This window comes from Haliaeetus leucocephalus, unplaced genomic scaffold (assembly GCF_000737465.1).
Source record: "Haliaeetus leucocephalus isolate CR32 unplaced genomic scaffold, Haliaeetus_leucocephalus-4.0 Scaffold306, whole genome shotgun sequence".
Lineage (NCBI taxonomy): Eukaryota > Metazoa > Chordata > Aves > Accipitriformes > Accipitridae > Haliaeetus > Haliaeetus leucocephalus.
The window spans coordinates 2,978,448-3,006,160 of NW_010972742.1; the positions used below are offsets into that span (position 1 = coordinate 2,978,448).

At 47.5% G+C, this 27,713-nt stretch overlaps 1 protein-coding gene across 1 annotated transcript in view; it reads right to left on the reverse strand.

Annotated features, from left to right (window-relative positions):
- Window positions 1–27,348, reverse strand: part of COL5A1 (collagen, type V, alpha 1) — a 156,309-nt gene extending 128,961 nt beyond the window's left edge. Inside the window, exon 1 of the mRNA XM_010570808.1 lies at window positions 27,249–27,348. Coding sequence (XP_010569110.1) covers window positions 27,249–27,348 — 100 coding nt within the window. The remainder of the gene's footprint in view (window positions 1–27,248) is intronic.
- Between the last annotated feature and the right edge of the window lie 365 nt (window positions 27,349–27,713).

Sequence of the window (27,713 nt, forward strand, 5' to 3'; positions counted from 1 at the left end):
AAACCACGCAAAAAAAATCTCTGCTGCAAATGCCACGCAAAACTTAAAGGCACAATGCACAGAAAACAGGCAAACGTTTAGGACTTTGGGGGAAATCCCAGCCCCATTCGAGAGCAGCAAATATCCTGTTCATTTTCAAAAACTGAGGATTTCGGATTCTCCCCTGGTCGGGGAAAGAAAAATACAGCAGCATAGGGCTGGCTCCATGAGCACACGGATTGCTCAGCAGAGGAAAAAGGGTGCTAAAGGGTCAGGGAGGAGGACGGGCTTTCTTCTGACATGGGAACAGCTCCGGCCAGGGCAATTCCTGCCCCACGCCAGCGTGGGAGCCAGGGCACGTCTCTCCACGGGCCAGAGAACGGCCAAGGGACACATCCGTCGCCGGGAAGTTAGGGACAGCCAGGAGCACACGGAGGAGAGCACCCAAAGGAGGGGCTTCTGCCCCTTTCGAGAAGCTGCCGAACCCCAATTCCCACGAATCCTGGGAGAAAAAGCGATGGACAAAATCCAGAGCCCAGGGAAAGGGCAGTCCGCAGAAGGGCTGGTCTGAGGTTGCAAAGCCAATGCACAGCGTCCCTCTCCCTGCTCACGGGCAGCCTTCCCCATCCCTGCAGGGGTCAGTGGGATTTGCATTGGGTTTCACCGGTTTTTCCCAAGAAGGGGCCCTCAGCACAACTTTTTACCCCCCTCTCCACTGAAGCAAACCATTGCATCAGCCCCAGCGAAAAGCAGAAAGCCTTTTAAGGCAGAGCCCGAGTCAAGCCCTGCCAAACCCCCAGCACGACTGTTCAGTGTCCGAGGAGTTTTTATGGGACTGTCCTGACAGCAAGGTCAAAGGAATAAGGTGAATCACCAGCTTTCGCAGTCGCCCTCGTCGCCTCTGCTCGCACGCCCCGGCCGTGGCGGAGATGCCTCACATACCACCCTGCCCACGGCTCCCATCCCGGCCAGCCCCGCTCCCCGGCTTCCAGGGTCCAGGGGGAGCTTTCCAATCCCCCACCGGTTGGATCAAGTATTTCTGGGTCACTATGACATTTTGGGAAATTTTCCAGCAGCAGTTTCATTACTGGCAGGCGTCTTGCCCTTTAAAGAAAAAACTAAAGGTGAATGGAGCCTAAAACTTTTGGAGTTATTAAAACTACAAGCTCACACGCTCAGCAGACCTGCAAAAGGAAATAGTGACAGAGCATGACTCCATCTTCGGAATGATTAACTGAGAGGTCTTAAAGAGAGCTCAGGTTTAGGAGCAGTTTCTGAAAGCCAGCCATAAAGCGATGCAAGTCACGTGCAAATGAACAGACACTCTCCTCTCCTTCCCTCCCACCCCAAGTCTCTGGTTCCTTTACTCAAAACCCCCACTTTGAAATCCTTGCAAAGCCCCTGGATTGCCTCAGCCCCAAGGAAGCACGCGGAGATGTACCAGCAAGAGATGGAAATTGCATCCGAGGAGTCTGTCATTCTTCGTGAACAAAACCTTGGCCCAGCTTTTTGGAAAGCAGCTCTGCAGGTTTAGCACTGAGGTTTTCTAGGTTGAGGTGGAGGGAAAAAAAAAACCAAACACACACCTCTGCTGTGACAATTGTCCCCTCTGCCTATGGCACCTTGTGCTTTTCTGCAGGAGGTGATGAGGAACCAGCTAGTATCTCGGCATCACCTGGGGACAACCTCCGAGTCGCGCTCCAGCATCCCCACGTTGCGCAGTCAAGGCAACCCAACCAAACTACAGGTTTCACTTCAAGCTAGTGACAGCTTTAAGCAAAACATTATTTACTGCTTCTATAAGTGATCGTTATTTTCTGGCTCGGGCTTACAGGACATCCACTGCCTTCCCCAGTTTCACTGCACTGCCGTGGGACTCGCACCTAAGCCAACTGCAGCCAACCCAGGGGCTCCTGCAGCTCTCAAGCAGGTGCGTTTGAAGGGGGAAAAGGAAAATTCAACCTTTTGTCTTTGCTCTAAGGAGTGCCATCTATTTCCAGACGATCTGGCACTTGGACAGCATTTGCATTTTCCAAGTGCTTTGTAACAATCAACCACTTACAGCTCTGCAAGGTTTAATTAGGGCCTGATCTTGCAGCACATTAAAGCCAACAGAAGTTCTGCAACCAGTTTTAACGGGGTGCAGAATAGTTATTCCTGCAAGGAAGAAAGAAGCTGGCACGCTCAGCTCCCAGACAGGGGGAAAATACTACAGGAAAACCTGACATAACAGCCTCTTTGTCAGAGCAAGCGTGAGCATCCTCTCTCAGCCAGCTGCAGCACGCTGCCAGGGCCACCATCTGCTCCAGCCTGCTGCTCTTAGATGCTGCAGCACAGAGGGCACCTTTCTCCCTCTTTTTGGTACCCAAAGCTACCTGGCATTGAACCAAGAAGGGCATCACCTTATGAGGAAACTAAGGAGACGCGGATCAAGGCAGTGGTCTTCTCCACGTGATGCCTCTCAAAGCCTCCCAAACAAAAACCTTCCAGAAAGAGAAACAAAATTCAAACAGCTGAACTGGGGTTTTCCTGCAAAAGCAATATTTTGCAGCCCTCTGTGTCATTTTACGTGGGTAACCGTCTCACTGCATCCCAAAAATGTCACTGAGCACTCACAGACACAGGATGAGAATTTCATCAGGCAGGCTGGAGCCATCGTATGGAGATATACAGTCATGCCCTACACGCAGGAAGCCCCAGCCCATCTATACTGGATGCTTAAAAGCACCCAGCAGCCTACATGAACGTCAGGGCGGTTTGGGAACAGAACACACCACGACCAGGGTTTTTTCACCTCCTCCTCCCATGCTAGTGGCTGGAAACACAGCAGAATGCACCAGGAGGCATAAGCACCCTACATCCCTATAGGATGACCAATGCCCCATCTCTTCTTGACACTTCAGGGCTAGGAAAAGAAACTCACAGGACCCCCTTCTAAGCAGAAGTCTGTGCCAAGGGAAATGGGATCGCCCTCAAGTGCAGTGCAAAGGGTTACGTTCCCCTCTCAGAATCTTCCAGCGGTATTCAGGGAAAATGGGAGATGCTGCTGAAGAGGTACCATTAAAGCAGGCTGTCCAGTAACCACAGCTGGAGCTGCTGGGACACAAGGACACAAGGGACAAGAGGTAGAGGGGCAGGCAGCATCTTCTATCACCTAGGCCAGCAGAGTCTGGAAAGAGCAGCCAAAACGGATAAGTTTTGGGGGAATAGTAGCCATTCTGGAACAATACCCCCTCCACAGCCTTCCTGTAGCCATGCCCGACCTTTTAATTTCTGTTGCAGTGCTGCAAGTAGATTGCCCAACCATGAGCTTCATTAAACACATTAGCACAAGCACCTGCATAATCACAATCAATTCCAGCACGGTAAACATTGCAGCTACAGTCACACTGGCAATCAGCAGCGCGTGGTTGGCTCATCGCATCAGCCGTTTAAAAGGGAACACAACAACAGGGGTTTACTACAGGGCACTGCCCCACACCCCGCACAGGTAGCTCAGCCGGGATGCTTCCAGCATACAGTCATTTAGGAGCTAAAGACTCATTTTATGCACTGCAGGGTTTTTAGTTGTCCATAAAGTTAATGGTACGAAGCATAAGTAATTTTTATTTTTAAATATTTCATTGGGTGATTTAAAAAAGCCCAACGCTGAATTATTTCCAGCACTACTGTACACTTGAATATTTTGACACAGGGAAAGAAGTGTAAAACTAATTTTTTGTCAGATGTTTAAATCTATGAACCCTTAGCATTTACTTTATACCTATATTGGATTGTCCTCATCAAAAAATGTAGCCAGAAGGCAAATTTCAAATTAATATCTGCTTGACTTCATGAAAAGTGTTTCTGAAGCTCGCTTTCTAAAATTCTCAGGAGCATTAACTCCTTTGTGAGTTTATATAGTCCACATCTGCACAACATAGCTGCTGCTTTCAAGGCAAGAAGAGCAGGAAGATGCAGGCCTGAATTAACCACCCACAGCCATGAGTTTCATCAGTTCTCAACAAACCCCACAAACCAACCAAAAAGCTGTGATGCCCTCAAGGGAAGTCTGCAAGCAGGGAGAAATCCACCACTTAAGTTACTAGTTCCTAATGATTTTCTCAGTTCTAATCCGTGTTTATTTGGCAGATCTTATTCCCGATTAGGTGTTTAAATGGATTTCTTTGTTAATGTCACCAGGGAATGAACATTATTTTACTTCAGGCCAGTTGAGGGTTTTTTATGTACCAGCTAGAATAATATATAATCTGTCGATGTCCGAACATGCAGAAGAAAAGGCTTATCCAAATACAACACTCCAACTCCCATTCCTCTCCAATTTCCAGTCCCATTATAAATACAACAAATACATGGTGTGTTTCCCTACTGCCCAAATTAAGAAATGGCACATTGTGAGGTTTTCCATTAAAAGCACGGGATTCCTCCCCACCTACCCACAGCTCCCTGGTCCCAGCAGCACCAAATGGTGGAAGGAAGTTTATTACCATTAACACATCAAGTGGCATTAAAGTAATATCAAGAAACTCCTGTTCAGCCTTGAGTGACCCTTGTGATCTCTGACCCTCGGTCATTAGGGGAGAAAGCCAACCCATTAACCGCCTCATACACTCAGAGCAGTATCTCCATTACAAATAGCTATCAGGAACTAATTAGCCAGCACCAGCCCCCTCCTCCCTGCACCATCCTACCTGTGACAGGAGACAAACCCTCCCAGACGAGCAAAGCCACTGTCAGAAACCATCTCTCACTACTGTTTCAGGAGCTGATTTAAAGCAGACGATGGATTTTTGCCCATCATATACCAATATTCCCGTAAGATCATGGCTTCATCTGCTCCAAACCCACAGCTGCCACTATGGTGTTTTGCAACACTGACCAAGTCACACAGGGACGAGAACTGATTTTAGAAAATTTGGGTCACAGCTGCATGACCATTCCCCCCCACCTTCAGATATTTTCTATTAAACTAGTTACAACGTGATTTGCACATTGACTGTTCTTGGAAATATCTGCTGCACTTAATAGCTGACATGTCATTTCAGGTCTTCGATTATACATGAAGGAGCATTCAAACCCAAAGATAGCATCTAAATTGAAATATGCTACTATAAAAGCTAAGAAGAAATATCCAAGATACCCATCCAAAAAGCTTTCCCAGGACTCAAACTAACACTGGCCCAGACAAATATTTACATAATTATTCACATGGGTTTGTTTTAAATAAAGAGCCTTTTATTACTATTACTTTGGCATCGACCATCTAATTAGAGGCCAATGACAGTTATAAAAACCACTGTGAGTTCTCCCAGCAGTACTGACAAGTGGTACTTGAGTGATGGGCAGCACCAGAGCTGCCGCTGCCCTCCTGCTCGCCCGGGGAAATTGGGAGGGGGGGACTGTCGGAAAAAGGACCATCTCCCTGCGGACACGAGGGGATGGAGGAGGGATGGCTTCTGCCTCCGGCTGACTGCGTGCTGGGGAAATGGAAACTTGATGGGCAAAGGGTAAGAGGTCTCCTGGCAGAAATGCTCACTCGGAGCTGAGAAAAAAACCAGGCACACCACCAGCACTGTGCTATGACACTGGACTAGTCGCTTCTACGCATCTCTGCTTTACTTATTTGCTTTTGGGACTAGCCTTTCCCTGAACGCATGCAGGCTACCCAGCCAAATGGGCCTCAATTCTGAAGTCCTACTGCAGCATTCAAACGTAATGTGGCTAAAAGTAATCCACTTCCATTTCTCTTGATCCTTCTATGCTATGCCAAGGCACTTATGGTGGTCTTTACTGAGAACAAAAATGCGCACAACCCAGTTTTAAGGTGAGGTTTCAAGCAGACTGACGAAGATAAGAAAAACCACTCCTGGCTTACAGTAAAGAAAGAGCTGAGAAATTTGTTCAGAGTCACTTCTGCGCACACTTGCACACCGCACCGCTGGAGATCCCTGGGGATCCCTGCACGCAGGCTCCTCTCATCACCCCCGTTATTAAAATTGCCTCTTTCCACTGCTGGAAAGGAACCAAACTGGCGACACCACCCCCAGCTCCTCAGGTGCCTCCGGGGACCGTGCTTCCACAGGGAGGGCAGGAGAGCCGGTGACGGCAGAGCACGAGCTGCAAGAAAGCCACATCTGCTGGTCTGCAGCCCATCTCCTGCCAGAGTATTCTTCTTTCTGGGCATTTTTCTAGCTGGGCTTTGTGCAATAGCTGTAAAGGTCCTCCAGCCAGGGCCGTCAGGGACTTCTCTACATGGCCGCTTTTCCCCCGTGGCCTGGCTCAGGCACTCGGCTCTCAGATTCACCGATCTGAGCAAATAGTCAAGTTCAGCACCGAAATCCTTCCTGCTCCAGAGCCTCTGGAAAGGACCTTCCCCTACTGACTTGTTTCAATGGGTCCCTGCAGCTCCAGCCTCCAAGCCCTATCACCGCTTCAGCTGCTGGCTCCTACAACCCTTCCAACTTTGCCAAATCTTCTAAGAAAAGGGATGAGAAGACGCAATATTCCCATCACAGCCCTGCTCACAGCACGCAGGGAGGGACCAGCGCCCACGCTTGCTCCTGGCCACGACCCTCATTTTGCGCATGTGGCTCAGAGGTTTGATGCCCACCTTGCCCCCACACCCTGCCACATCATGCCGCTAGCTGATATCTAGCAACGGATGGCTGAAGGACATAACCACTTGCTCAATATCTTTTTCCTTCTCTTTTCTCACAGTTTTATTGTGCTCCTGAGGCCTTTTGAGCTGGGATTCCAGCTGCATGAAAGCAAGACAACCCATCAGAGCACGGCTGAGAAAGAATAGAAATGAAGCTATCCAGGGCCATAAAGCTAAGCTGGAACAGTAAGAAAAATTTCTCACCCCTCCTATTGATCTTTCCACCCCCAGGACAGATGTGAAGAGAAGAAAAAGCCAGGAAATGCTGCCTTTGGGAAGCTGCTACCTTCAGAATAAGGAGGCAGTGCCAAGAACCAGTGTCTCAACACGGGTTGCTTGGTCAAACACAGGTCTGCGCAAGATGTTCGTGGGGAGCCTGATGGAAAGGTGACCCTCTCTATTTGCATTCACAGGGAGAACTTGAATCCTTGCAAAGCTATTTAACTCAAGCAAGAAAGCTATTAGTGCTCCCCTCCTAGTAAAAAGGTAGATAATAAGTATCAGGTAACCTTCCCACAAACCAGTCCCAAAGCACAATAAAAATATACGAAAATATACTTTCCTCTACTGCTTCCCTTCCAGCTAATGCATGGAAGCGACTGAAGATTTCCTTGTGCAATACTCGGCTAGCATGGTGACCAGTGTGGCATTTCTCTCTGTAGGTAAGAAAAGGACTTTGTATTTTAGTAGCTCTATCTCCAGGACATCTTTTCTCAGGCTGTAAGCAAAAAGACCTTGCATCTGGGAGAGGTCAATCTCAGTCTCAAGCTTATTTTCACTTGCTTGGAACTGGTTTGTGGCATGACCTCTTAACCATGCTCAGAGGTTTAAAGAGCTCAATCACAACTTTGATCAGTCAGGCCTGTAATATTTGCAGACTGCTATAATGATGCTTTTTGTATCCCAATACATTACATACTCCAAGTGATTTCAGAAAATTATACTTCTGGCTTCTTAACTGCAAGCAACTAGCTTCGATGACATTGAAAAAGGAGCTTGGCAGACAGACGAGGTGCTTGGCACCGCAGCAGGATGAGCACCATCACGGGTGAAGACGGCCGGACCCTGGCAGCAGTAGGATGCTGAGCCCTTCAATCCACCATTTGCCTGCTCCTGACAGGCAACTGGGCAAATTCTCATTCCCAGGCAGGAAAAAAAATGAAGCACCAAATAGGGCAACATAAAGGGTGGCACATGCATGCTCTTGGCAAAGGGAAGCGGTGGGATTGACGTCTTTCGCACTTCTGCAGAGCAACTCTGCACTTTCAGCAGCGATTCACACCACATTTTATTTTCTCTGCCTTTTCTGTCACGGTCAGTGGGCAGGAGAGGGAAGCCTAGCAAGATATTGTCCCCCTTCAATGCAGGTTTCCCCCTCCTGCGTTGCCAGTGATCTTCTTCAGACTGTAGTTCATGTAGTGCCTTAAACCCAAGAGCATGCTTTTTGGGGAATTAGCAGTATAAACAATAAAGCGGGAAGACACATAGGGACTCTGGGGCTAAAGAGTGATGACTCGCCCAGACCTGAGCTATTTTCAGAGCTCTACCAGGGGTCAGATACAACAGCAAATATGAAACAAAAGTCTTGATGCTGCTTTAGGAAAAGATCAAAGATAAAGAAAATTGAGTCTCACTGCCAGCAGGAGCGAAATGCAATTTTAATCCCAAATACCGACTTTTCCTCACATTTCAGACTAAACCCAGAAAAATAGATTAAAGAGATGCTGAAAGATTAATTTCACTGCAGGCCCACTCTCCTGATGCCCCCCAACCTAAAAATGGTGCCAAATTTGGAAAGGAATTCACAATTTTATCAGGGAACAAATACTTCTCAAATTGTTCTGAGTTTCCAGGGCACAAATCACAGACAACTATAGAGATACTCCAATGAAGCCAGTAAAATGCACAAAAGCAACACCTTGATATACTGGCCACTAAAAGCTGGGCTTTTTTGGTTTTGATTTTTGCTAACACTGAAGAACCAGTTTTCCATCAGACAACTGAATTCTCTAAAGGGAAACAACTAAACTCCAGCTTTGTAAATAAAAGTGCTTAGCAGAGCTGAGGTTTTCTGCAGAAGTCTAGCACAATCATATGCTCCCCACATAACTCTTCCAGGCCCTATTCCCACTGAGGAATAGCATATTACTTTGCCACTGAACATATCGGGATTGTTTGAAAGCAATTTACTTAATAAGGTAAGGTGATAAGGCTGGCAGACTGTGTCCCTAAGAGATGGGTAATCAAAAAACAAATTTGTATAAGAACACAGCACAACAAGCATTCATTTACATGATACTGAGCAATGCAATCACAGCATATAGAGACACCCAAGCAAGATCTAACACAGCAACCTCAGGCACCTCCAGCAGCAAAGTCAGTGCCCCAAGCTCCAGGGGTGAGAGACTCAGCTCCCGCACTAAGCTGTGCAGCCCCCGAAAGCCATTTGGCTTCAAATGATCAATCCAGCATAGCTAGACTAAATGCAGGCTGGTATTAATGTGTACTCTACCAATGTCTCAACAACAGTACAAGCAGAGCCTGCATCATTCTCACCCTTCCAAAGGCTACAAAAATGCAGCAGGTGAAAAACAGATGATTAAAAAGCAGCGCAGAAATCAATACCCTGACATATTAACCACTTTTTAAACTGTTCTCTCTGTAGCATAAGACATTTACCTTGACATTATCCCCTTTATTTGTTTTAAAGGCTCATAACATTTCTTGTTAAATTTATTTTCTTCCTTTATCATAAGCAGGATAACAATACAAGCGGCCTTGAGCAAGGTCACAGGAGTCGGTGAGAGATGAAGAAACAGTTCATCTGCAGCTCTGAACATTAGACCGTACTGACTTGACCAACCAATAAACTTCCCCTTAATCACTTATGTTAGACATTAAATGTTAATTAACCCTGCGCCTTATAAGCCTTAAACCGGAGATTTTTTTTCTACCACTGCTATTCAGTCCCAAATACAACCTAACCTTCCCCCCAAGCACAAGAACCTTCCTCCACTCCCAAGCCATTGAGCAGACCCTCTGTAATGATGTGTCAGTCATCCTATGAGGATAACTACTAGCATGCCCTATTGCCCTTTAACAGTTTTTAACAAGACCCCAGGCTGTTTCAAGCAGACAAGCTCACAGGGCAGGAATCTGCTCGCACGCACTGTCTACAAAAAGCGGCTGTTGGCCACCTCCATCCGTGCGCAGCCCCCCGAGCAGCCTCCACACGCACGCAGACCCGGGTGGGGAATTCTTACATTTGTTTCTTTCCATTTCATCAATGAAGATCTGGCAAGAAACACACCTACTTTTCAGAGCAAAGCACGCTGGAAACCGCTTCTCACCATCGCAACACTCAGCCTTCCTTCCCAACTCCATCCTCTGTTCCCTGGGTGAGTTTTTTTTTACTTTAGAAAGCACCACGGTTAAACAGCCCACAACACCGATCCCCTCTGCCAAGCACACCCCTGCACTCAGAAACAAATAAAAGCATCATCCAGGTAAAGGCACCAGAATGAAAGAGCCCTTCACGAGGCAAAGGGATGGATGTACAAGGATGCTCTGGAAGGAGAGCTGACTCCCAGACGCATTTGGAAATATTGCCACTTGACATCACATCCACATCCACTTGACATCACATCACATGTGGCAGCAGCCACCGTGGGTACCAACTCGAGGCAGCAGCAGAGCCGGCTGAAGAGATGAAGGCAGAGGGAGGAAGATGCGGTAACTTTGGCAGGGGATGAAGCTGGATCTGCGGAGATGTTCTGACGGGACAAGCAGCGGTACAGCTGGGGACCATAAAGGTAGTCAGGTGGGTGAGGGATGCTGCTCCAGCCTGCGCTCCAGGGTGGTTGCTGAAAACCGAGCTGGAAATATTTTCCCAGATAAGTCTGTGTCTGTGCGAAGGCCAGGGCTTTGATCAGCAGCAAAAGAGGGATTTTGATTAATGAGATATTGATGAGGTGGGAAAACAGCTTAGCTGTACATTACCAGGATACCACAGAGCAGATCCTCATGTGGTGTAAATCAGCATCACTCTGCTGAAATCCTAACAGGAATGGGCAATTCATTCCAGGGAAAGATCCTTCCCCTGTACATGGAGAAACCACAGTCTCAGCACATGACAGTCAGCACATGAGAAGTTATCAGGTCCTTTGTTTGGACATGATCCTTGAAAAGCAGCCAGCCAGGATGAATGAAGATGCCACCGAGTAAGAATATTTCAAATTCAATGACGACAGCAGTATTAAAATCCCCATGGAAGCAAGTATTTGAGGGAGTCGCACAAATAGCTGCCAGCTTTAGGCAAAAGCAGATGGAAAGATAATCTGAACTACAAGTGTGCAGTCCCATCCCAGGGGAGCCTTACAACACTCAAGTAGGAAATATTTGGGAAAGTTTGGAGTCTTGCAATTAAAGTTCCTTCCAACTTAATCCAAAGACAGACAACTTGTGTGAGCCAGCACAGCTGGGTATGCACAGGTAGAAAGGGAGCTAAAAAACTTTTTGAAAACTTTCACTGCAGTAAGAAGAAGGGTCAAAGGAAAAAAATACAAGCAGGATCAAGTCTAATTAAAGCAGCAAAAATAAATGACAGCTACAAAAAGGCAGGGGCTATTTTCATACAGAGCAGAGGGTCACTGGCACATATTTGCAGAGCCCCAGCACCCAGAAGGCAGGGAGAAAAGAGGTCCTTTGTGAGACGGATGGGGAAGCATGGGAACGCAGGAGCCCTGGGGTAGCTCAGAGGCATTACTGTACTTAGCACAAAAGAGAGAAACAATAGAGGGCAAAAGGAGACAGGGCTGTTTATTTTTCTGGGTATGGTAGGCAAGGGAGGGCTCACAAATAGTGTTCGGAGAGACACTGGAAGACGCAGCCATGGAGGAAAAGAAAGTATCAAGGCCGGATAACAGCCTGAGAGGCATGGGGACCATGAGGTTAAAAACGGGGGAATCCTAAATTAGGCATAGTCAGAAATTCTCCAATAACAGCTATTTCCCTAAGGTAAACAGCAAAGTGGTGATCTGCTTAAATAATTGCTGCAAGGTATCTTCTGAAGAGAGGAACAAGGGTGTTTGAGAAATGCAAAGGATTATCAGAAGGAATTATTTAGAAAAGCCCTTACAAGAACACGTTCTTTTTCTATGAAGCAAAACGCAGGGTGGAAACCAAAGACTTTAGACTACATGCACAGTTATTGTTTCTATGAAGCCTCTTAGCTCTGCCTTTGACCCAGGGGCTGCATGAAATACCAAGCAACTCCCTGGAGCTCCGTACAGTTCCCAGAACCAGGGCAGCCACGATGCAGAGACCAGGAGTGAAACAGCAGCAACCAAGAATTACATTTTCTGTTACTGCTTTGATTTCAACAGGACTGTCTTGAGACTCAACCACCCCAGTTTCCAAAAGTGCTGAGAACTCAGAACTTTCATTCAGAGAGCTGTTTAAGCTGAAATTCAGTTCTTCGCTGTCCTAACTTTCGCACCCAAATCCAGCATTCATCCCTGGAGCTTTGCCAACATCTGACCAGAGCAACTTCTCTACAAGTCTACCCAACTTCTACAATTCCTATCCTCAAAGAGCCTGAGAGCTTATCAGACATTGTGCAAATAAAAAAAAAAAAAACCACACCCAACCCCAACAGCATCCTCTTGCAGATAAAGTAGAAGGGCAAAAGACTGGAATGCAATGAGATGGCAGAGCAAGCACCAGGATACCAGCACTGCAACCACAAGCAAGGCAACAGCAAAGCACTTCCCAGGCAAGCTGCTGCATTCATGCCATGCACAGCAGAGAAGAAATCCAAGACAAAGTTAGTCTTTCACTCCCCAAGCCACTCTTCCCCCAGGAGACATCCCTCCCTACCAAGAGCAAACCCAGCTTTCCCCATGAAACAAAGTAAAGACTGGTCACCCTGCTGCAAACCCAGATCTTTACATTGCTCGGAGTCATAGTTTAGCGATTGCATTTCAACTCCTGAAGCCTGTTCCTGCTATGGAGCGTGCAGCTTTACCCCACGCTGGTGAAATGGAGACAAGAATCACTCCGTCACTTCAGTTCAAGTCTGGTAGTAATTAATTTCATTGAGTTTGACATTTGAAATAAATGAAGTAAGGAACACGCTTCCACCATCTGGAAAAGTGCACACTGACACTTCCAATCATTTGTGCATCCACTCGTGAACGTGTGTAAGTAATGTTTGGTATTTTTACATATAGAGAGAGAAGGTAAATGACACATCAAGGCATCAATCCATGCAAACGAGTACAGCAGCCCAGCACCACTCATCATACAGATGAGCAAAAGGCATGTTGAATAGTGGAAGCAGCCAAATGAGGTAAGAAAATATTTGGGAAACTGGAGACAAGGCAAATGCCAAGAAGAGTTATCAGTATATTTTGAGAGGACTGATTTATACATGGAACACGCTTGATATTCTCTCCATCACTAAAATAAGCGATACAAAGTGCTTTATACTAGGGTATACACAATAGCTTAAAAGTAATTTGTGTACATTTTGTATGCCCTCATTTATTAGTCAAAGGGAAGACAGACTTTTCATAGCTACAGGAAAACAAATTTTGTCCTTACAAAAGCGCAAAGAGGTCACTTACGGTATTGTTCCTCTTCCCTCCATTAACATGCTGACATATCTTTTCCAGGACAAGGAGAAGGGAGGAGACATTCCCTTTGACATTAAGACAGACATCCTAGAAAAATGTATCAGCTGCATAGAAGACTCAAACCCATGAGAGTTTGGGTCTGCCCTCTTCCAGCGCCATCCTGGCTCCTCCTGTCCATTCCTGTCAAAAACCATCAGGACACGCATGCAGAGAAGTCCCAGTTGCAAGTCCATCCTACATACACTGATAGTAGGATAATTTCATATAAAAAACCCAGGACATTACAGGTCAAATTCACCACTGTGTCAATTCAAAGCAGCCATAAGCTCAGTTTAAGCGTTGCCGCAGTTGGTGGCACGAAACAAAGAGTTTTAACACCAACCAGGACCAACCAGCCTGTACAAAAGGGCTCCACTAAGGCTGGAGCCACAGCGCACACATCGAATTCTCCTTGTTCCAGCCTTGCGCTTTTGCCATTGGGCTCCGCTCTCGTTTCTGCAAACATCTGAAATAATCATCCTACAGCCCTCAGTACAAAGGAAAAGGGGTTTCTGCTTTTCACACCCAGTCCTTGGTGGAGCATTAGTTCCTCCAGTGGCGACATCCTCCTCTCCAGGAGGCACTGGCTTCTTGTCTTACCGAGCAGCTCCTGCCCCGCATCCACCCTTTCCCCTGATCACTCTGGGAAGCTTTATACATGACCAGAGACTTTTAAGCGCAGTAATGCAGAGCTGCGCTCAGCACCGCAGGATGCTCCCAGACCGGTAAGCCTCCCCCAGCCAAGTATCCCACGTCCTTCCAAACCGCTGATCCATCGCTTGGCAGATTTCCAGGGGCACAAATGAGGACGCTGGCTTGTCTAGAGCAGGTTATTTCACCTCCCGAGTCCTCTGATGATTATTTCTCACTAGACTTCACTTCCCAGAAAAATGTTCCACATGCCTTATTTAATCCTGTGTCAACTGACATTACACAGGCATGACATACCTGCCCGCATAAACACCCCCTCCGCTATCATTCATTGCTCACTAAAATGAAAGTGTTGAAACAGATCTGTTCCCCCAAATACATTTCTTGAGGCACATCTTCAGCTTTCATTCCTCAGCATAAGAGAACCCTTTTCAGTTTCGCAGAAGCTTCCCCTCGTCTCCCACATCTATTTTCAGCCTTTCCATTGACTAAACTTCCCTGCAAGATACTCTGGGGCTCGGCAATTTGCCACCATCAGAAAAAGAATCAACGTGAGCCCACGAGTCACAACAGGGGCAGGTATATGGCACCCCAAATCCCATCCGGGTTCCTCAGAGGCCACACGAGCTAAAGCAAAGATGTGGCAGATTTCATTCCCCCCAAAGCAGATGTTCCAGCTCCATCCATAAAAAGCTTCGTCCCAGGCCACAAATTGGCCAGCTCTGCTCAAGCAGCAGAGACTCAGCTATTTCCAGGCTTGCAGGAATCGTGCTCATTTTAGCAGCGCGCCTGTTCGTTATTTGGGATGAGTGTCCCCAGGGCAAGGAGGGCCCCGGCTTGTCTGGCCAAGGCTTTGGAGAGGGGAGCTGCAGGGAGGGAAGCACGCTGGGTTACTCAGTTACTCTAAATGTGCAGAACATCTTTAACTGATGTTCTGACTCTAAAAGTTTCAGAGCATCTCTAAGTTTAGTGGTGTGAATTTTTCAGTACCTTCAAATGAGGAACTCTGAGTTCTTTACAGACATTTCCACACCCAAAACAAGCTCCAGTTTTGGTTCTGGTTCATATTTCATAGGAAAAAAATCTTTATCAGCTTGGTGTTATCCAAGCCTATTCCCCATTGCCACAAGAAGTCACACCGCATTTTCCTAGGCTGAATCCCAAGCAGGACTGTGAAATGCTCCATAAACTGCCAAAAAAACACAGGCCTGTGGGCAACGAAGGCAGCAAGTCAAAAGCAGTGATAGAAGAGATGAAGGGTGCTTTTGTGACTCAGGCCTGATGATGCTATGCTACTTCACCACCTAAATTCCCAAGGTTAACGGGAGTCGGGTCGCAGCCCTGAATCTGCCCACAGCTCCACATGGATGCACTCCTGCAACAGTGCAGCGCTGCAAGAGCCGGACTCAGCCAAGAAGCAAAAAAAAATCCTGTCTCTGCCCAGCCACGGGGCCCTGGGCCAAGAGAAAACTCAGCGCGTAAGCACCAAAGGGTCCAACCAAAAATCCTGGCCCATGCACAGGGATGCCTTTCCCTCGGTGCAGAGGAATCCCGTAAGCAGGGACCAGGGCCGCGTTTGGAGGCTGGGTACAAAGCACCGCATCCAGCACCCTCAGGGCACCGCTGTCTGCCGAAGGCTGCAAAGCTTCTCGGCTCTGCTTTCCCCTTTCAGGGGTAGGGGGCTGATCCTGCCCAGCGCTTAGCTCTGCTCACAGGGAGCATCTCAGTCAGAGCTTGCTGTGGGAACGCGGCTGGAAAATAAAAAGATGGTGAGACTGCAGAGGACTTAACCCTGCGTGCCAGCTCTGGCAGAAGGGTTAAGCATGCCTGCTGCCTTTTCTATACATAGTTTTTTTAAGACAATAGCCCCCAGCACATACAGGCTTCAGTGCTTCCTGATATAGCTCTTTCATTACAGAGCACTGGGAAAATTGATGTTTCCAGAGCTGATATGGCCCTTATTGTTTTTGTGTTTTGCATCCTGCAGGGAACCAGGACTGAAGTTTAAAAAGAAAAAAGCCAGAGCCAGTTATAAGCGCTGGGGTCTGTTTGCTCCTCCTCCCAGTCCCAGCTCCTGAGGTCAGCAGGGAAAGCATCCAACAGTTGCAGAAAGACAGATTGTTTTAATTTAAACATTTGAGAGAAGCAGAGTGAGGGACTTTCTCCCCAAGTGTACAAGACGTGATAATATGCCTCTCCCGATCCCTGCAAACCCTTGCGAGAGAACATTCCTAGCAGTTTTCCTATATGAACACTCACCAGCGTGTGCCAAAGGCAGCGACCAGGATGAAAGCCGCTTCTTCCTCCCACCCTTGTGTCGCTTTTGGAGCACAGAAACGACGAGGGGATTCTTAGTGATCTGCCCTCCCTGTTACAAAAAGCAGAATACCCAAGGGGATCAAGAGAAAAACATCGGCCTCATCAAGAAAGGCATCTACAGCCGCAGGGCTCCAGGCAAGGAGTCCTTATCCTTCAAGGAATCGACAGCTTTCCAAGAGGAGACACTGAGCAGCCCACGGTCAGGGAACAGATGCTGTACTTGGGGGATGGACGGCCTCATATCTTCTAGGGGAAACCTTCCGAAGGGCACGTCCAGCATGGCTCCTGCCCTGCAGCAGCCTTCTCCTGCGTCCTGGCTCCCATGGAATCGCGCGCCGGCAAGCGCAGAGCGGCTCTGCTGGTCCCACACATCTCACGCTGCCAGAAGGTGCGTCCCGCTCGTCAGCGGCCAAACACACCTACCACCCGCCTCATCTACTCACAGAAGTCTCTAGCTTCCACGTAATACCAACGCAAAGGTTACAGACCCAACGCTTCGCCGCACAAACCAGGCACGGTCCTCCCATGCACATGAGCCATCAACTCCTGCCTTGCTACAGCCCTCCGTCAGCACGACCCTATCGCATCATTAGCAAATGAGTCCCAGTTCCCAGTCATCTGATACCAAACGGAGTTTGTGTTGAATTTTCAGCCACCTTGGATCAAAGCTATATTGGCAGATTCATCTGAAAGTTGTTCATGGAAGTGATCTTGCATTGGGCGAGCAAGAAAACAGTTGGCTTAATTTTCTGCTGAAGGTGTATTTTGATGGGGGAGGATTAATCAAGCTTCTAAAGCTTTAGTTATTTTTTGGAGGAATATCTCTTTTACAGCAGAGGAGTGACTTCAGAACAGAAAAATCCAATGGCTAGAAATCAAAAATGCAAATATTTCTATGTACTGTCTCTCAGGATTCATATTCTACCAAAATACTAAAGCGGTGCTAAACAATACGCAGGGGTGTCTGCCACAGCACACCACCATCTCAAAAGCACGGTGGATGTTTCCTTTCCAGTACAGTGAAAAGCAATTAGCCAAAATGCTGATAACCCCAAAGGAGGGTATTTCAGCCATGTGAAAAAGGAAACCTATAGGTACAGGAGCCCATGACTTAAACTCTACCCCATTAAAAAAAGCATTAACAACTTCTGAACTGGCTTCTGTTTTCTGGCCTCCTGGCCACCACTGCTGTTTTATTGAAATTGCCCCAGCAGTATCAATTAAAGGAAAATTCTGGCCAAGTCCCCATCCTATCCCACCCACTTGGCATTAACCCATCCGCAGTTCACCGCTCCCCCTTCCACACGTGCAACCCACGAGCCGCACTTCTATTTTCAGCGCTCTGCCAGTGTGGTTAACCAGCTGCCTGGGGCTTGTCGAAAGAAGCTTTCGGGCAGGAAATTAAAAAAGCTTAATTTACAGCTGGGCATTTGCAAGGGCCAGGGCAGGGGATGGGCCCGTGCTTACCCCCAGGCACCCTGCAGACCCTCACTCACATCCCACCGCCCTGCTCCCACGTTCCCCCAGGACGGTGCAGGAACCAAGCCGGGACCCTGCTGACTCCCGTTGCTCCGAGGGCACGCATTTTCTCACTGGCTTTTCAAGAGATAATACTGTCCCATGACAGCACCTTCGCAACGCTACTAACCCTTGCTCTAAGCATTGGAAGAAAGCAGCCTGGCTGAGTATAAGGAGTCTCCACGTTGATGTGGAGGCAGCCTTTTCTGCTGGGTACCACTGGGTATTTAGGGAAGCTGAGAACAAGAGCTTACTAACCCTACAAGCTCCAGGTGTTTGTTTTGCAAAACAGCCGCAATGAGCCCAACGATTCCAGCGTATCACCCTGATTTTCTGTACACAGCCTACATCAGCAGCTGCCTTTGGAGCCCCTGGCAACTAGAATTGCCAAACCTCAGCTCCAGCCCCTTGCTAACTTTCAGGTGGCTTGACGGCTTCAGCAGACCTCAGCTGAGATTTACTCCTGCAACTCCCTGAAAGTACAGTGAAACAGAGCTGCTTGGCACCAGCTGAAACACCTCACTTGCAAGCTCCTTTTTTTCCATTTCTTCCGAGCAGAATGACACTTGTATTCACAGTGACTCATCTCCTTGACCTTTCTATTCACTTTTAATGGTGCAAGCTGGAAATAAGGGCATACAAACAATGCATTCATTATTCAGCTGGTGAACTGCAGCCCTCGGACCAAATCTCTACCCTACAGCAGACAAGAGCACACAGAGCAGATCTCTCATTCCGGCACATCTAGGACGAGCCCCCTCAAAGACCACACAAACCCACCACTTAATTCTTATTTGAGGGGTGCAGCTGAATGACCTGCACCAAAAGCCACTGCATAAAATGCTGCAGGAGTAGAAGAGATCCTGGGAAACTGGCAGTGTCATCTCCAGGAATTCAGCTGCAATGAACTCTTACTTAAGTATTGTCCTGGAAACAAAAAAAGGGGGTGGAGGGAGGAACAGCAGAGGAAAAGAGGCCAGCGAGGCTCTCCGTGAGGATACACGAGCTCAGCCAAAGCACAGCTCTTTCCTGTATATCCATACTCAAAAAATAGAAACTCCAGCTGACATGTAAATGAAACCCTAAATCTGGCCACTAAAACTGCCTGACAATCCCTTCAAGCAGGGACTCCAGCAGACCCCTCAGTGACCTCTCTTCTCTCTAGGAGTTTCCCCCCATCAACTGCTTACAGCATTTCCAGCAGAGCTGCAAACTCCCCTGTCCTCTGCAAGTTATAGCAGTGAAGTGCAGAAAGGCAAGAAAAGCAAAGGCCTTTAAACAGTTTGCTTAAAAGCTGAGCCAGGAAAAAAACTTATCACTTTATTTACTCTGAAAGAATTAGCATCCCCCTGGCTGCAGAGGCACAGCTTGATCCAGGCAGGGATGGCATACAGGGTCATCCCAAGCTAACAGTAATATTTAGCTGCATTCAAGCCAGGCAGATCATTCAGGTCTTCAGCGAGCTGCAGCTTCCCAAGGAGAACAAACGCTCCCCCAAATATGCACCCCAATCCCTCATTAGGCAAACAGGGTGCCTAGCTCCTTTGAGTGACATCCAGACCCATGGAAAGCTGTCCCTGAGCACAGCTAAACTAAGGTTTCGCCTTCAAATCTTTCTCCAGTGAATCTAGAGCCGCAGGGCTGAGCGCCACAAGGAATATAGCATCAGGCACGGGAGACTTCTCCAGAAATCAAACCAAACCCACAGGGATGAACGCACTTAGCCCACAGCCTGTGGCAGAGCACTCGGCAACAAAATACACTGGAATTCCTTTCTTACAGCAGCAAAACAGCTGAAAGTCACCACCCCAAAGCCAGCTAAAAGACAGACTGACATCAGCTTACCTGACCTCCTGTTCCTGCCCACGGCACAGGCGTAGCACCCAAAACCCCGCAGGGATATCCAGCTTCAGGATCAGCACCCTGCTTCCATTTGCATCCGTCCGCCTTCCAAAGGGGTTTTTTTTCCCAGTAAACTGAAGCATGTGTGTGGCTGCCTAGTTGATCCTCTGCCTGCTTCAGATTTCATTTATAGACCTAATGCTTCCAAGTGTCCTGAGAGGAGTCAATATAACAGCATGGTGGTCTGTATTGTACTCCATCACATAATCTGCAAGAAATCTGTCCAAATCTATTGACAAAATCCAAACAGCCTTCTGGATTTGCAGTGTGAGGTACTAGTGTTGCTAGACAGGAAAACACCATCCTAGAGAGGAAAAGTATTTTTAAAGTAGAGAACTCCTAGACCACAACCACTAACATAACCTGAGGCACAGGGATGAAAAAGCAGCTCTTAAAACACTTCAGTGCTTGAAAACACATGTCTTGTTGGCATATCAGCATTAACTTTGTGTTAAAGCAGCACCTCAATGCCAGGCTCCATACAGGTACACAGGATCAGGCCCCAGGGCATGGGAAACATGGGGACTTGCCTAAAGGCTGGGAGAAAGTCTGCAGCAGAGGTTAGGAATGAGCACTGATGCAGCTCACTCCACTCATTCAACCCCCAAACTATCCTTTTTCTCTCCAGCTTATTACACAATCAAGAAGGAAAACTCCAGCATTGTAAATGTATTAATACCATTTTCCTAGTTTCAAAAAAATGACATCTCTGAACATTGTGAAAGCTTCCAGATGATGCTAAGAATCCTGTTGGCTTCTGGAGAGAAAAAGAGCCCAGACTCAGAGCAACCAACCTCAAAAATGCCTTTTGTGTAGCTCCTTCATTTATTTATTTTAGTTCTAAAGATTTTCCAGACACATCCACAGAGAAACCACAGCATCATTTGGACAGTTCACTCGGTGCTAGGCTTCATTTCAAGAGCCTTGAAACTTGCCAACAGTAACCCAGTGGCTAATTATACCATGTTGCCAACCTAAGTTTTTTCCATATAACATTAGATTTTAACAAAATTTTTCCATTCTTTCATGTCTCCGCTTTTTTTTCTGGTTTTGCTCATTCTTCCCATACTGGCTTTTTCTTTGTTTCACACAAAGGTTCATTTTATTTTATTTTGAAGAAAAACTGCCAGCTTGCAAAGTCAGTACCTACCATATAGGCTCCAATCTAGCTAGTAAGAATAAAATCTTTGATGTACAGCAAGGCCAGGCTGCAACTGGAGAAGACAGTCCCAGGAACCTCTCTCAAGCCAGCCAGGAAGGCAAAGGAGAGGGAATGCACTGCCTAGATTAACAACAGCTGAAGGTATAAGTAAGTAACAGGCAACACCAGAAGGCAGAAGAAAATTCTTAAGGGTCTGAAGATTGCATTCTGCTTGCCTTGGTCAAGGATTTGCACCCACAGCCAAAGAATGAAGCTGCTAGCTCAGGACACTGCCTTGCTGATGCTCAGCCAAAAGGGGACAGCCAAACCCCAGCAACAAAACTGTTTTCTGATACAGATGTGAGGCTCTCTGCCTTCTCTAGAAAGATGGTGTCCACCTCGAAGGGTTTCCCTTCCAAAAAAAAAAAAAAATCTCATAAAACCTCCCCAGAAAGCCACCATGCCATTAGCAGGGAATAAAAACCTACCAACATCTTCAGACTGCTGTTCCTGACAGCTCTGTACAACAGCAGCACTCCAAAGGGGTCATAACCGGAGAGAAATCCAAAATAAAAACAACGCGAGCCAAAAAAAGGTACTGAGCAGTCCTGATCCAGAAGAACATAACCGAGCACCGAGAAGCCTCCACATCTCAGCAGGACCAGAAGCACGGGAGAAGCGGTGCCTTTGGTTGCATCAGCCCTCCCTTGGGGCTCCCACCACGTCGGCTGAGCCAAGGGGAAACCCCTTTTACTGGGACAGTGTGTCCCAGCACGATGCCAGTACCGGGTCCTACTGCTTATATCAAGCCAACCTGTCATATATCCAAGACAGACGGTTGCACTCCATACTAAAAAGAAGCTAAAAGTCAAGGACCTACACGGATAGTGCAAGGAAACCAGTGGAGATTATCAAACTGAATTCCAGAAGCGGCATAACTCCTGCGTGCACACATGCCTCTGTGGTGACACTGACTTTTACCGTAGGACAAATCCTGCAGATCTTCAATTTGACCCAATTCCAGCAGATGACTGTTTAAGGCCTCAGCATTCCCAAAATATCCTCAACAGTAGCAGTATCAGAGACCTGCAGCAGAGTCGGGGCTTTCCTAAATACATGATGAGTAGAAGTCTACACTGCCTAGAAGCATGGAACAGAGTGGAAGAAGTCTTCCTCCACATGAAAAAAGTCTAAGAAGAGGTGTTTTGTGGTTCATTCCTAGTTTATTTCCCAGACAATTCTTCTCTCATTTTAAACAGCATTTTCCATGTACCAAAATCTAGGTATCGAAAAGTTATAATCAGGTTTTCAACACAACCCAAATAATGTTTTAAGCCTTTCTCTGCAAAATAATTCCTTTTATAGAACGATAGCTGCATCCTGAGGATAAAACTCCTGCTAAACAAACCAGGCAAGATCGCACGTGGGCGAGTGTGTACATACGTGATGAAGTGCCAAATTTATAATTGTAACACAGCAGGGATTTCCCCCATCTTAGGGGCTGCTACACTTCAATTCGCAGGACAGCAGAGCGCGAGCTCCAAATGCAACCGCTTTTCCCAAATCACTCCGGACACGGGCACCTCCACCCCGAACCACGGTGTACGCAGACCAGTCCTTACTGTCCAACGCCAGTGCCAACCAGTGGGCCAGAGGGGCTCCGAACTGGACCCTCTGGAAGTCCTTTACGAACGAGCAGCCCCCCTGCATCATTTGCTCAAACAAGGTCCCAGACCCGTCTCTGCACCCACAGCGTTCGCCGCCATCCAACAACCCAGGAGCTCAGCTCCCCGCTCTTCCCAGGTCCCGCCATTCTCCAGACACATCCACAGGCAACCAAACAAATACCAAAACCGTCAGTCACGACGGCGATACCTCATTTGAGCACTTTTTGAACACACACTATCTCCCCAGGCGCCAGCTGGCTCGTCCCCCCTTGCCTTCATTACCCCTTGTAGGTTTGCCCCGAACCCCCAATCTGCTTGCGTGGAAGTATTCACAGCAGTATTGCCCCATACTGGTTTTCCAAGTGTAGTCTTTCGGGTTTACACAGAGCGACCAGCACCCATCCTCCACCTGCTTTGGGGAGCGCAGCACCGCAAGGCAGCCCCAGCATCCAGATAGCACAGGGAGAGGGAGGGCACCCGGAGCAGGCTGAAGAATCAGGGTGTACGAAAACACTAGAAAAAGTAATGGTTAAAAAATTAATTGCCTATTGGCTTTACCTTCCACAGAAGAGAAAAAGCCCAGACTGAAGAGCAGTTTCCTGGAAAGTACTCCCGCACATTTCTTTCCGAAGTCCAGACAAAACTTGTATTACCTAAAAAGCATCTATAAATGGCACTTCACACAAATGCCTCTGCATTAGTGGCATATGCCACAGCAGCGCCTTCTGCTTCTCAGCATCTGTTGCCACGCTTTGTCTCATCTTAGAGAATATATCTGTAATTCAAAGCAGTTGTGAGAACACATACTCTAAGCCTATGCCCTGAAACCGGGCTGCAGGACAGAAGGGGAAACTGAGTCACCAAAGCAGAGATGGACAGACAGCCTCAGGACCAGACTTCATCTTCCATGTTAGAAGAAAAGCAGCCGGGCACGCACTACCGAGGATGACAGGACATCTACATGCCATTGAGGGTCTGGGCCTCTGGGACACTGGCAAAGATTTTCATGTTGGAGCGTTGAGAAAAAGAAAAGCTACTTCAAAACTAAAAAAAAACTTATGCTGAACATAGCAATGCAGCTGCTGGTGCCATACACAGAGAAATAGCACTCCGATTAACTTTTCTTGGGACCCACCAGTAAGGTATGCCCAGGTAACAGGGCTCACACATCCACACCTGCAGCACGGAGGTGGGAGCTCAGAGCAGGAGCCACATCACCGAGTCACAGCCCTGATCAGTGTTAGCACATCCCCTGCAACACCATGATGTGACTGCAAGTTATCACAAGACGGAAAACTACTAGTTAATTTGCTCCACATTTCAAAAAAAAGGAATTAATCTGAAAAGTCCATCTCTTTCAACAACAAAATGCAAGGGGCAGGGACAGTACTCATTTAAAATAAGGATGCACATCCCCTTCACAGTCCCTCCTTCTTTGTTCTAGGGCAGACCTTATGTCTGCAAGCGGTAGGAGTAACACCAAGATGTTTTGTTTATTGGATTACTCTTGCTCTTAAAAAAGAGGTTTTATATTTGAGGATCCAGTATTAGAGATCCCAGCTAGACACTGCTGTCCTCCTTTGTACACCAAAACCCAGCGACTCTTCAACAGGTTTTGCCTTAGAGCTACCCCTAAAGACCAGAGATGAAATGGGATTTCTCCAATCCCCAACAAATTATTGCCCAGACAACACTGCAAGGCTTCGTACCGAAGAGCTAAAGTTCCCGTTAGCTTTGGTGGGAGCCAGCGGAACCGGCTCCTCCACGGCAAGTCTGAGACCAGCTCCCGCATCCAGCACGGCTACAGCACTGCAGGGAGGCGAGCGCAGGAGTCGCCTTCAAGAACCACGTCGGAGAGAACGGTCAGTGAAGACTTCTCATCTTGACCCCAGCTTACACGAAAGAATAATATATGACCTCAGCTGAACGCCTCTACTGCGTCCCCTGGACAGGGCATGTCTGACAGCTGGGTGCTTTTAAGTTAAAGTCCTGTTCCAATCTGGCAATACATTGACAGCATAATCCAGGTTTTACGCTGGAAATCAGATCTGCCATCAATTCCAGACTTATAAAGTCATATTTCTTCTTGTAAAACAATATCAACACTTTTGATTGGCAAAATGTTAAACAAAACATTTCTAACTGGCTGGATAAAGATTATTATTTTTTTAGCTCATTCTAGATGACTGGGGAAGAGCCAAGGAGAGAAGCAACAGATGGTAACAGGATACTTCATAATTTCCAGCATTTTTTATTTCTTTTAAAGGGCATGCCATGTATTCTTATTACACTTTTCTTTGCCACTAAAGGAAACTGCTGCTTCCAAAAATTTTCACCCAGAAACCTGATTCAATTTTATAGGGATTTGTAAAAGCAGAGACAGATTCCAACTTTGTCTGTGGGTTAGATTTTTGTGTGACATCATCTGTTAAAATATGGGAAAATCTGAGCTGGAAGGGCAGTGTTCAGAGGCAGTTCAGTTCACATCGCCTTTGACATTGTCATTTCTCTATTTTTTCTGGAAACCCTCTCTGCAAGGTGTCTTCCCCCTTTCGCTGGAGCCACCCGATAGATCTGCTTCTGAAGATTACAGAGAAGATTCACCTCTCCATACAGAGAAACCAACCAAAATGAAACTGAAACAGAAACAATCCGAGCTGAAATAAAACCAAAGAGATCTTGGAAAGATTGAAAAAAAGAGCTATGAAGAGCATTAGTCAATGCCATCAGCAGTCCCAATCCGACTCCTCCCTCATCCAAATTATTTCATGTCCTATTAGGAGGCTCATTAGGAAAACTCAAAGCCTTTCACTGCAAGAGTCATTACTTGGAGCGGCACATTGACCCTACAAAAGCTCTCCAGCCACCCACCGCAGCATCAGCTCCAGCCAGCCCTCTGCTTCCTGCAGCTGCAGCCCACAGCTGGACCCAAAAGTTTTTAGAAAAAAGTTACCAGGTAACTTTAAAAGGAGTTCGGTCTTATGTTGGAAGCTGAAGGATATACGCCAACAGGGAAAATGCCTAAGGATGCTCTGAAACCATTAAAACCTTAGTACAGGCAAAAGAAAAAGGAAGACACTGTCATTCTCCTTTGAAATAGTTGAGACCTGTAATAATTCAGTTTTCAACTAACACAAAATAACAGAGTGGCCTGGCAAGCTGGCTGCGCTAAAAGGGAACTCAAGATGAACTAGTATCATTCCAGTACTCTTCTGGTCGGAAAACTGCTCTAACAGTCCGATACTCCTGCAGTACAACACAGACCCTTGTGGTAGCTCCGACCGCCGTTAACTTTTCCTGCGGTGATGTTCCAGAGGCATTTTATTCATTGAGTCGCAACTTATTTTCCATCTCCCTCAGATTTTGCAAGCAAACCATTAATGAAAGCATTCCTCGTACGCCCACCTTTTCTTCCTTAAGGTCATTTTAAGAACCTAGAAATTACAATAATTTGCAATCGTGCTGCTATATACAGAATCCCACACGCATTTGTCCTGGTAACACACAAACAACCCTGCAAACACCACTGCCCGGGCTTCCCAGGAAAAAAAAGCCTAGAGCACACAAAAATCAAGCACGAAAGCCAAATCCCAGACAGCTCAGCTCTTCAGGGCACTTCTCAGTTTCTCAAGTTACCCTGCAGAACTCCCATCTACTTTAACTTTTCAGATTTCAAAATCAGCTTTGCCAACAAACCGCTTCGTAGTCTTTCCCTTGCAATACAACATAAAAAGACCTCAGCGCACCGATGCCTCTAAGCGTCCGCTACAAACTCAGAAAACACTCTGAAAACACCCAGAAAACTTTTTTCAACAGACCCACAAGCCTCCATCTCCCCTGCTCTGGCATTCCACAGCCCACCCGGGGAAGGCAGACATTTGGAAAGCTGAGCTCTCGAAACACCCTCAGCAAACCCAAAGCGTCCACTTAGTGAAATAAAGCTCTTAGCCCCACTCCTGCGCGACTGTAAAAAAATGACATTCCAGGATTTTTCTGGCTGCTCGTCTAGTGCTGTTGCACATCTGGTGCTTTCAGAGCTTCCTCCTGCCACCCACAACAGGCACAATTTTAGGGAGAAAACCTGAAAATTGGGGCTGGCGAGGCGAGGGGGCAGAAGGAGCTTTGGGGTCCCGAGCAGAAAGGGGCTGCAACGCCTTTGTGTCCCGAGATCCGCCGCTTTGATGTGGAGGGGAGAGCAGATTACTTCTGCACAAAAAGTTTCTTCTCCTCAAGGAGGAGGAACTACGCAAGACGAGAGGTTTCCAGTTGACTAAATATGTATTTACATTTCTATACACACGCAGATATAGAATGAACGAGAGCCTCCAGAAACACATCCTGACTTTTGCTCCAGAAAAAAACGAGCCCAGCAACAGGCAGGTCTGCTTTAAGAAAGGCGAATAAAGTATTGTTTTAAGTTGGTTGTTTTTTTTTTTTTCCCCTTTTACGGGCCCCCTGACAAATGGCATTCAGAGACTCGGGCAGCTAAAGGAGGTTGGGTGGTTTGGGTTTTTTGGGTTGGTTTTTTTTTTTTTGTCTTCCGGAATACGTGGACTAAAGGCAAGACAAATGTTTTGCCCCGCACAAAAGCCACTTCACCCTCCCCAACCCGCACGGTTCCCCCCCCCGGCCCCGCACACACCCGCCTCCCTCCCGCGGCCACCGGGACTTGCTGTCCCGGGGATGGCGGGGGGGACACGGCCCCACGGACCCGGACCCGACACTCGGGGACACCTTACCTGCCCGGCCGAGGGACAGGGCACCCAACAGCACCAGTGCAGCGGGGACCGGCCAGCTCCGTATCCAACTGCGCTTTTTCCACCGCGTGTGCGTATCCATGGTCCACCAAAAAAAAGGGGCACCGGCTCGGGGGGAAAAGGGTAAAAAAAAAAAACAAACAAAAAAAAACCAAAACAACAACACAAAAAAAAAATCTATATACAAGCGAAGAAAGGCTTCTCAGCCCCCCCCGCCAGCCCCCCCCGGAGAGCAGCCGCTTTATAAAGCCATGGGGCGGGCGGAGGGCTGTCGGGGGCTCCGCCGCGCTCACTCCCGGCCCCTGCCTGCTCCTGCAGCGCAAAAAACTTTTCTTTCTCTCCCCCCCGGCCCCCCTTTTTTTTTTCCCCCCTTCTTTTAAACCCAAGGCAAGAGTTTGTCAATCTCGGAGCCGCGCAGCAAATCAGCACCGGGAGGTGCGGCCCCCC